Source organism: Rosa chinensis, chromosome 1 (genome assembly GCF_002994745.2).
Source record: "Rosa chinensis cultivar Old Blush chromosome 1, RchiOBHm-V2, whole genome shotgun sequence".
Taxonomy (NCBI): Eukaryota; Viridiplantae; Streptophyta; class Magnoliopsida; order Rosales; family Rosaceae; genus Rosa; species Rosa chinensis.
In genome coordinates, this window is record NC_037088.1 from 24,987,371 (window position 1) to 24,997,822 (window position 10,452).

A 10,452-nucleotide genomic window follows, 5' to 3' on the forward strand; every position below is an offset into this window, starting at 1 on the left:
TTCTCCATTTAAATGTGGCAATTGAACCTCACGCGCCTAATAAGAAGGGATATATTCGTCAACCCATATAAAAAAAAAAGTCTTAAGTGTTCGAGCTCTCTCTCTATATCAGATTTCAAGACAAACTCTTTTTTCCACAATTGATTCGTTTCATTGTAGAAACACTTTCAAAACTTGAATCAAATATAAGAGATACATGTTCCCAGTCCTCTACTACATGTGATTCTATCATTGAACATTAATGTCCAAAACCTTGGAGCTGCTCGTAGCTTTAGGAATAGTGATATACAAAACCCATCTTTAATTTCAGCCTTAATCTTCTCGAACTGAACCTTCTCAGCAAGTAACTCTTGTAACGTCCCGAACCTGAATTCATTAGTTTACTAGTCATTTGGACGGTAAACGATCTTTACTTTCACTTTTACAGTCGTTTTAGTACTTGTAGTTGCCCTAAAAGTTGACTTTTTGGTCGGGTCAAAATTTGAGAAAATGTTCTTCATGAAAGTTGTAGAGGAAGTTAAACCGAGCACATGCATATGTGGTACGTAAAAATTGGAGTTCGTATGTGGAAGTTATGGGTGAAATACGAAAGTTACTACTCATAGTAAGTTTCTATAAAAAGGTGGAAACTACTGTGATAAGTTTCCATTTTTGGAAACGTACCAAGTTTTCTCTCTCCTCTCCCCCTATCCTTTCCTCCTCTTCGGCCCGATTTTTCCTCCACTGATTTCTTCCTCCTCCGGCCACCCCACAACGGAATCCGAGCACCGGCAAGCTCACCTCCTCCCCCTTGTCACACCTGCGGTGGTGTTTTTCGATGACTCGACCGGAGGAGCTCGGATGTGAGCCGTGAAGCTCAATGTAGCAATTTGGAAGTTTTGTCGATTTCCGACGATTCCGACTGTCTCCGGCCACCTAACCAGCGTCGAAGGTGCAGTTTTCACCAAAGATCATTTTCCCTCTAGCCTTGAGCTACAATTTGCAGTGTAGAGGGAGAATCGATCAAAACCCAATCCAAAGGTTCTTAGATTTTCTGGGTTTTCTTCACCGGCCAATTTCGATCACTTAAAGGTAAAATTGGAATGTGATGTAGTTGAGAAACTTGTTGGGTTTGTTGTGATGTTGCTGCTGCCAAAATTTGGTAGCCATCGGAGGTGGTGGCCACCGGCGCGTGGAGGCACGTAGGGCAGTTCTCTGACTTCGATTTTTAGCCTATTAAATCCTATAATTGATGTAGAGCTCATAAATGTGAATTTGGTTGGAATTGAAGAAAAGTTGTGTTGATTATGAAATTTCAGGAATTTAGAATTTTCATTTCCGATTTACGAGAATCCGACCGTCAGATATCTCTCGGTTCTGCCTTGGAACCTTTAAATTAACGAATTGGTATTAGTGGTATAATTTGGGTTGAATCAGAGAAGAAGTGAAGATGTGATTATGAGGATTTGATTTTAGGAATAGTATTTAATTGCCGAATCGTTATTCATGAATTATAATTGTGTATAGGGCGATATACCGAGCTACTGCTTGATGAAGGAACTCGTATGTGTGATCTCCTAAATAGTACTATGAGTGGACTTTTATTTTAAATTAAATGTGCATGTAGTGTATTATTATTTTTCCTATTGAGGTTTAATTTATTATTTGAATTCTTGAGTGTTATGATTTTATGAGCTTGATTTTTTTAGATTTATTATGCTCTATGAGTTACTGGATTTTTTAGTGGATTTCCTTCCCAAGGGCTTTCAATAGATTTTTCAAGCTATTTATTTATGAGTTATTGAGTTGGGAAATGATTTTCGGAAAGTGGCTGATTAAGAGAATATTATGAGAACTATTGATTTCAAATATCGGTTTTTATGAGGATTCAGGAGTACGAATGTTTCATCGAATATTTGAGCATGATTGAATTATCGAGATTTATTGAAATATTGAGCTCCGCACTTATCATCCTTGAAGTTAGATTGAGATTTCTTTCCGAAAGCATTTATTGATTTATAGAGTATTTGATTTATGCTTTCGAGGATTTATTGAGATATTGAGGTTTGAGTTAGCGAGATAATCCTGAGTTATGCTTTCGGTGAATTATTAATGATTTATTGAAGTAATATCGAGTTTCTTTCCGAAAGCAAGTAATTGAAAGAGGTTGTTTCCAGTTTATTGAGGAGGCTATTTTCGGCACATGCGTATATTACCTAGTTGGCAGTCCCTTCTAGGTAATAGTCTGGTTGGCAGTCCCTTCCAAACTACATCCCTGTTGGCAGTCCCTTCCAGATAACATAAGGTAGTTAGTTGGCAGTCCCTTCTAACTACCTGTGGTTAGTTGGCAGTCCCTTCTATCCACCGCCTCCTAATCCGGTTGGCAGTCCCTTTCGATGCATCATCTGGGTGGTAGTCCCCCCTGATGGCTTGAGATGACTAGACAGCAGTCCTTTCTAGTCATCAAACGAACCTCTTGAAAAGGATGTTTTAAAAAGGATTGAGGATGAGATTTTAAGAGATTGCAAGATGCTCTATTTTTACGTGATTAAGATTGCTGTAAAAATGATGATTGAAAGTATTTCCAAGATTGTTACTGCATGTGAGGTTTTAGAGAATAACTTGGAAAAGCATTAAGTTTTACTTATTCATTCGAAATTACTTAATTTTCGTCCACTCACTCTAACGATTTTTAAATGTTTTCCCCTGGGCCCTTTGGTTTTAAATGCCCAGTTTAGCTTGAGGTTGAGTGTACATGGGGTTGAGGCATAGCTGTCATAGCTTCCGCATTATAAAAGTATCAGTCCTTTATCTTGTATTCTATTCTCTTGTACACATGTACATTAGATTGCTCGGATAACCTATGAGATTAATATTCTTAAGTTCAGAATTGTTTGTGAAATGGGAGATGTTGTGATATAGGGAGCAGGGTGGCTCTAGAAGAATAAGGGTGAATTATTTTAGAAGTGTAAATGTCTTTCTATAAGTTTTTGGGTAGTCCACTTTTAGACGGAGTTCCGCCAAATTTTTGGTAGAATTTCTTCTGAGGTGGGCCCCGCAGGGCCACTTTGGATTTTCAAGGTGAAATCCGGGGTGGGTCCTATCAACTCTACTATTTTACCTTCCATAATTCTTAGCTGACCATTCTTCAACTTCTTCTTTCTCAATTCATGTACCATCTTTCTTCTTGGCGGTCTTCTCACCTTGATGACTAGCATTTTCTCCTCCACCCAAACCTTGACATCCTCTTTGGTCATTTCGGGCATGTCGAACCTCTCCCACAATATCCTTCCCTTGCTATACTTGCTAGTCTCCATTGGCAACGGAGGAGCCCACCCGGCTGATTGACCCGAATAGACAAACGGGTCATCCATCATCCTCTCCATGGTCTCCAGGACATCATCTGCTAAACTGTCCTTGCAATTGGAACCCTATTCCATAGTCCTGCAAAATTGAAACTCGAAAGATTAATCATTTGTCCAATAAGTTTGTAACTTTTGAGGTGGGAAGTTGGGTTTGGTGAGGGATTGAGTAACTACGAGAGGGGTAGGGGTGACTCTCTTCTTGGGTTGGCTTTGCTATTGTTGTTGGTGGTGATGGACTCTAGCTGGCTCTCTGTAAGTGGTCAAGATTTTCTCTTATACTTCGTTTGCCATGGCCTTCAAGCTAAAACGTCCACCATTAATTGAAATTAATAGAGAAATCACATTCAAACGGTAAAACTAGATTGAGAGATCAAAGTAATATACAGTGTGACATAGTTGAATAACCAAAGTAAGTTTTTAGAAGTTCAGTAACCAAAATTTCGAATGAAAGATAGTTCGATGACCAAAGTGATATTTCTGCCTTTCTTTTTAAACACATTTGAAGAGAGAGGCAAATTTCCTTGCAGATTCTACAGTGTCATTCACTACATTTAGCAAGCTTCCTCCAACAGCGGCTCACGCTTTGTATTTAGACATCTCAAGTTGAAAGAAAAAAAAAAACTTGAAGCCTGGCTCGTGTTTCGGTTTACCGGCCCATATGATTTAAACTTATTAAGCCCAGTGTTACATATTATATATACACTTGAAATCCCGTTCTTATAAATTTTCGTCAGTTCTCGAGTATCGAACAACATCCGAAATAACAAGGAATTTCTCCTCCCGCGAACTGTGCAGAAACCCTAAACCTTCTGCACAATGAAACGCTCCGTCGATGGCGTCGCCGCCGTCTCGTCGTCGTTGCCGCCGAAGAAACCCGTCTTCTTAACGAAAGCCGAGCGCGAGAAGTTAGCCCTACAACGCCGCCAAGAAGAACACGAGGAACAGAAACGCCGCCAGCACCAGCTTCTCTCCAATCTCCGGTCCTCCGATTCCGTCCCCAACAACTCCAATTCCGACCGGGACCGCGACCGCGATAGGGACCGAGACCGAGAGTCCCGGGACCGATACTCCCGAAGCGATCGAGATCGCGACCGGGAGAGAGACCGGGAGCGTGAATTGGAGCGGCGCAACCGTGACCGTGACAACCGTGAGAGGGAGCGCGAAGAGGAGGCCAAGGCCCGAGAGCGTGCTCGATTGGACAAATTAGCGGACCGTGAGCGCGATAAGGAGCTTGAGGCCATTAAAGAGCAGTATCTGGGCTCGAAGAAGCCGAAGAAGCGTGTTATTAAGCCTAGCGAGAAGTTCCGATTCTCTTTCGATTGGGAGAATACAGAGGACACTTCGCGTGATATGAATGCTTTATACCAAAACCCTCACGAGGCGCAGCTCCTGTTTGGGCGAGGGTTTCGTGCCGGAATGGACCGCCGAGAGCAGAAGAAGCTTGCGGTGAAGCAGGAGAGGGAGCTTAGGGATGAGATTCGGAAGAAGGACGGCGTGGAGGAGAGGCCGGAGGAGGCTGCGGCGCAGAGGCTCAAGGAGGAGGCTGCGGAGCTATATGATACTTTCGACATGAGAGTGGATCGGCATTGGACTGATAAGAAGCTGGAGGAGATGACTGAGAGGGACTGGAGGATATTCCGAGAGGACTTCAATATATCCTACAAAGGGTCTAGGATTCCTCGCCCTATGAGGAGTTGGGTTGAGAGTAGATTGAGTACGGAGCTGCTCAAGGCTGTGGAGAGGGCTGGTTATAAGAAGCCTTCTCCGATTCAGATGGCTGCCATTCCTCTGGGCCTGCAACAGCGTGATGTTATCGGCATTGCGGAGACTGGTTCTGGTAAGACTGCTGCTTTTGTTCTTCCTATGTTGACATATATTTCTAGGTTGCCTCCTATTAGTGAGGAGAATGAGGCTGAAGGTCCTTATGCTGTTGTTATGGCACCTACTCGTGAGCTTGCGCAGCAGATTGAGGAAGAGACTGTGAAGTTTGCGCATTACTTGGGTATTAAAGTGGTTTCTATTGTTGGTGGGCAGTCAATTGAGGAGCAGGGTTTTAAAATTAGGCAAGGATGTGAGGTTGTTATTGCTACGCCGGGGCGGTTGATTGATTGCTTGGAGAGGCGTTATGCTGTTTTGAATCAGTGCAATTATGTTGTTCTTGATGAGGCTGATAGGATGATTGATATGGGGTTTGAGCCGCAGGTTGTAGGTGTTTTGGATGCAATGCCTTCCAGCAATTTCAAACCTGAGAATGAGGATGAAGAGCTTGATGACAAGAAGATTTACAGAACCACTTATATGTTTAGTGCCACCATGCCTCCTGCGGTGGAGCGCCTTGCTCGGAAGTATTTGAGGAATCCTGTTGTTGTTACAATCGGCACAGCTGGAAAGACCACTGATTTGATTACTCAGAATGTGGTCTGGAGTAAGGATGCAGAGAAGTTTGAGAGGCTAAAGAGATTGCTTGATGAACTTGGTGATAAGACTGCTATTGTGTTTGTTAACACCAAGAAAACTGCTGATTATGTAGCGAAGAGTTTGGATAAGAATGGATATCGTGTGACCACTCTGCATGGGGGGAAATCACAAGACCAGAGGGAAATTAGCCTTGAAGGTTTTAGGACCAGGAGATACAATGTCCTTGTTGCAACGGACGTTGCAGGACGTGGTATTGATATACCTGATGTGGCCCATGTAATTAATTATGATATGCCCTCAAGTATTGAAACATACACCCATCGTATTGGACGTACTGGACGTGCAGGGAAGACTGGTGTAGCCACATCATTGTTGACAATTCACGACACTGATGTCTTCTATGATCTCAAGCAGATGCTCATTCAGAGTAACAGTCATGTTCCTCCTGAACTGGCAAAACATGAAGCCTCGAAGTTCAAGCCTGGTTCTATTCCTGATAGGCCACCTAGACGTAATGACACTATCTTTACGCATTGAGAAATTTGGAGTTCAACTGACTTCTTAAAGGAATGTCCAACGCACTGTTTCTTGTGATGGTGGTTTTAGTGGCGCAGACATCTTAGCTTCTGCTGGAACTAAGGAAGTGAGTTTCTTTGAATAGGATTATGCTCATCTAAAATTTAATAGGGATCCTGCTGTACTGAACAATTGATATTTTTACTTTCCTCGTTTTTTTGTTTCTAAATATTATTCTTAGACCTGCCATTCATTTATAGTTCGTAAGATGTTCATGATGATATCAGTTTGCAAAAATTGATTTACCATGCGAAAAACACTCCTATTTGTTGGGTAATCATCACCATTTTTTTTTTTGATGAAAAAAAATAAAAAGATTACAAAACAAAACCCTTAGAACAACTTAAATTATAGAAATCAAACTTATTTATGACCGAGATTAACCAGAGCATCTGCTACGAAATTAGCGGGTAATCATGGTTTGCCAAATGAATGCAGAGTCTTGCCTCCTTGGGAAGGTTTTATATAAATATCCTATTAGGCGCAAATAAAATAAGGAAAAGAGTTGAAAAAAGCAAGACTTTGAAGTACGAGACATGGCCGAAGAGTCTCTTCCTACCAAGCAATTGGGGCTCTGCAGACATGGTTTTCTCGATTCTTATTAACAGGTGATTGCTTTTAGGGACGGATTCTTCGGGAGAATTCGAAGCCTACTCGATGGACAAGGTTAGTCAGTGATTCATGGAGAGTCTCATTTTTAAATAAAGAGCTTGGATTTTGTGTGATGCTGTGTTTGTGGGATTTATGGTGCAGTACGAGAAAGTAGAGAAGATTGGGGAAGGAACTTATGGCGTGGTTTACAAGGCTCGTGATCGTCTCACCAATGAAACCATAGCTTTGAAGAAGATTCGGTTGGAGCAGGAAGATGAGGGCGTCCCAAGCACTGCCATTAGAGAAATTTCTCTCTTGAAAGAAATGCAGCATGCCAACATTGTCAGGTATTCGTGTGCTTTTCTTTCCGATTTCATCAGTTATATGTAGTTGCTGCATAGGAGAATAACTTTATCCTAATGAAACATTTTCAATTTTCTTTCTGTGGCATTGATCGTGTTTCGTTACACCTTGGTTGCCCAGCAAGATTGTTCATATCTAATGCGTATCGTCTATCAGGGAATGTATATTATGTAACTGACAAATACTTTTGATGGGTGTTTGTTTGACAGGTTACAGGATGTTGTGCATAGTGAGAAGCGCTTGTATCTGGTGTTTGAGTACCTGGACTTGGATTTGAAGAAGTATATGGATTCTTCTCCTGAATTTGCAAAGGATCCTCGCCAGATAAAAGTGAGTGACTACTTTATGCTCTTTGGTAGTATGCGCATTCTTTCTTTACGGTTTACTTTTAGAAACTTTAGATGATAGATGGTGCATCTTTCGAGTAGTCACTTAATTTTGGGTTCTGCATGAGATCCTGGTCGGTCCCACAAAGTTATTTGTACTGGTAAATGTGGAGTTCTGGATTTCTTTTTCCCATTGGGAGATAAGATGATACTGCCATAGCAGTTGATTATCTTCTGTACAAACTGTTTCTCTAGTGACTCTTGCGCTGATGCAAAGTTCTCTGTGATACTTTATCTATTCTATTTGTTTTTGTTTTTCTTGTTTCTGAGCTGTTATAAGAGAAGCACCCTGATGTTCAATGGGAAAATTATGATAATCAAATTCGAAATTGAAAAAAAAAAAAAAAAAAACTGGAAATAAGTGTTTTTTTTTTCTTTCTTTCTTTTTATTATTACTATTATTATTATTATTATTATTTTTTTTTTTTTTTGACACTGGAAGTAAGTTTTTAGTGGTGACTTTTGTTGTCCATTCCTTTCATGACTTCTATTCCTGCGTTATTGCTAATACACTTTCTACGTGTCAAATTTAAGTGGGACTGGTAGACAACCAGACATGAAGAAAATGAATGCAAAAGCAAACACTGAAGTTTGGTTTTCAAGCATTTAAGTACTTGCTTCTTTTATTTTGCAGAAAATGCTCTGCTTGGATCCGAGCAAAAGGATTATGGCAAGGGGTGCTCTTGAGCATGAATACTTCAAAGATATTCCATTTGTTCCCCGAGTCATTTCTTCCCATTGTGGCAGTGTGTGTACTATCGTTGAGCATATCCTGTTAACTTGGTTTGCAAGTTAATTATGTTGCTCTTATGCTTTTTGTCGCTCAACTTTCTCACACGCAGTTCTCATTATATTGATTTGGCTATCAGCAGACTGTATCATCAATTTCCCCTTGTTTTGTGTTTTTTGTTCTTATTTATTTCTTTATGTTTTCTGTCACGCTTTTACCTCTTCTTAGTTTATGGTATACAAGTTTTTCTAGATTGCTTGTAATTGGCAGTACATGCCCTATGAGAAACAATTTTTCTTTGAGCAATGTAAGAGATAGGTTTGCTTCTGATATCGTTTTAGTCTTCCAACAGCATGTCAACCCTGATTTTCCTGGTTTGGAATCCGGATAAACCATAACTTGGGGCTCCCAACGGTAATGTTACTTTGGCACCGACTCATTAAAAAACACTAAAATTCAAATTTAAATTAGAACTTAGATATTTAATTTTAATTTACAAAACAAACCTTTTTATTTTTTCATTCACAAAATACTGATTTTTTTTTAATTCAAAACAAAATACTTAAATTGAATCTTTTTAATGCCTCATGGGACCTCTACTGTGTAAGGGTACCTTCTCCATGGAATGAGAAAATTCTACCCAAACAAAAAGTAATTCATTCAAGCACTGAATTTATTTTTGGGGAAATGATAAGGAAAAAAAAGAGTCATTTACTTGTGTAAAAATAGCACCTCTCCCCCTCCTGTGAACCAAATCTATCTGAACCCTTATCAATTTGCACTCTTTGGTAAATCTCTCTCTCTCTCTCTCTCTCTCTCTCTCTCTCTCTCTCTCTCTCTCTCCCCCCTTCCCCCCAGCATGGTGTAGATAGAGAGAGAGAAACTTATTGACATCATTAATCGTGAGTGGTGGTGTTGTTGCAGTAAAGACTGCAAGAATTATTGAACTAATTTGTAGAACACAAACAGAGGGCACACTTTTTTTTTTTTTTGGTAATGAGAAAAATAGAAGAGGAGGAACCTCTCTATCACTCCATGAGATTAAAAGAAAAAAGAATACAAAGAAGGGGACCAAAAACCTAAACCTCCCAATCCAAAAAACAAGCATAATGAAATTCTAGCTAATTAACGAAAACGAAATTGAGGAAGACCCCGACGATCATTCTCGTAGTGCAAAAGGATAAATGAAGGAGGTGAATCCCACCACACCATTTCAGAAGAAGATGAACCATAGTTTGCTAAAGCATTTGCAACTTTATTTCCTTCACGGAAGATGTGAGAAGACTGAAATGTCATCATAGATGTTTGTTCAAACAATTATTCCACCGAACTCGAAGATTCCAAGGCACAAGAGAAGGATTACGAAACTAATCAAGTATCAAGGAGGAGTCTACAGAGGGCACTTAAGAGTAAGAGCACAGAGTTTAAAGCCTAAATACTAGGACCGTGCTTTAACACAGACGCAAAATCACACGACATGTCAACATCACATGAGCGCTTTAACAAACTTTAAATAATGGATATAGTTAAGAGAAAATGAAATTTTGATTAATAACGATTAATAACATTAATACAATATTATGAATTTAATCGTTGATCACAATAATTTATATTTCGAACATATGATTGTAAAAATTTATATGTTTTATTTGACATCAATTCTCCTTCTAATTAAATAAATGTAACAAAAAGATGGATAAAGTGTGAAACTGTGAATGAAAGAGAAATGGAGCTCTCTTCCCTTGGCATGGAGTGATGGGAGAGTGATGCAGAGCATATGGGCAACATTAAAGGATTAAATTTAGTTTACCCCCCTGAGGTTTGAGGGTATAACTTCATGTTAGTCCATGTCCTCTCAATTTAATCAGTTTACCCCCGAGCTTGTCAATTTTTCTCAACTATGTCCAATTTCTCATTCTCCATCCAAACAGGTTAATTTACCTCTTTATTAGGTCATATCCTAATTAGAAACTATTGTAAAAATTTTGCACCTTTATATAACCTCCATATTCCATAATGTATGTTTTTTGTGAATAACTGAGTT

General features: G+C 39.7%; 2 protein-coding genes and 1 pseudogene across 3 annotated transcripts; 2 read left to right on the forward strand and 1 right to left on the reverse strand.

Moving 5' to 3' along the window:
- Positions 1–228: 228 nt before the first annotated feature.
- LOC112204024 lies at positions 229–3,738 on the reverse strand (annotated as a pseudogene).
- A 327-nt stretch (positions 3,739–4,065) lies between these two features.
- LOC112190790 (DEAD-box ATP-dependent RNA helicase 21) lies at positions 4,066–6,994 on the forward strand. Of its 2 annotated transcripts, XR_002932594.2 has the most exons (2): positions 4,066–6,405; positions 6,961–6,994. XR_002932594.2 is itself a non-coding variant. In XM_024330268.2 (1 exon), the coding sequence occupies exon 1, from the start codon at positions 4,161–4,163 to the stop codon at positions 6,297–6,299; it is 2,139 nt and encodes a 712-aa protein (XP_024186036.1). In that variant the 5' UTR covers positions 4,066–4,160; the 3' UTR covers positions 6,300–6,559. The 2 variants fall into 2 exon arrangements, 1 of the variants encoding a protein (XP_024186036.1); XM_024330268.2 differs by lacking the exon at positions 6,961–6,994 and having other exon boundaries at positions 4,066–6,559.
- On the forward strand, positions 6,863–8,707 carry LOC112190827 (cell division control protein 2 homolog). Its single transcript, XM_024330320.2, has 4 exons — positions 6,863–7,004; positions 7,092–7,276; positions 7,502–7,622; positions 8,313–8,707. The coding sequence occupies exons 1-4, from the start codon at positions 6,996–6,998 to the stop codon at positions 8,472–8,474; spliced, it is 477 nt and encodes a 158-aa protein (XP_024186088.1). The 5' UTR covers positions 6,863–6,995; the 3' UTR covers positions 8,475–8,707.
- The last annotated feature ends 1,745 nt before the right edge of the window (positions 8,708–10,452 follow it).

Bases quoted from the DNA above. Each gene is read 5' to 3' on its own strand.
- LOC112190790 (XM_024330268.2), top strand. From the start codon at position 4,161: ATGAAACGCTCCGTCGATGGCGTCGCCGCCGTCTCGTCGTCGTTGCCG.
- LOC112190827 (XM_024330320.2), top strand. The intron at 7,277-7,501 runs GTATTCGTGTGC...TTTGTTTGACAG, and splicing joins CAGCATGCCAACATTGTCAG to GTTACAGGATGTTGTGCATA. The intron at 7,623-8,312 runs GTGAGTGACTAC...TTTATTTTGCAG, and splicing joins AGGATCCTCGCCAGATAAAA to AAAATGCTCTGCTTGGATCC.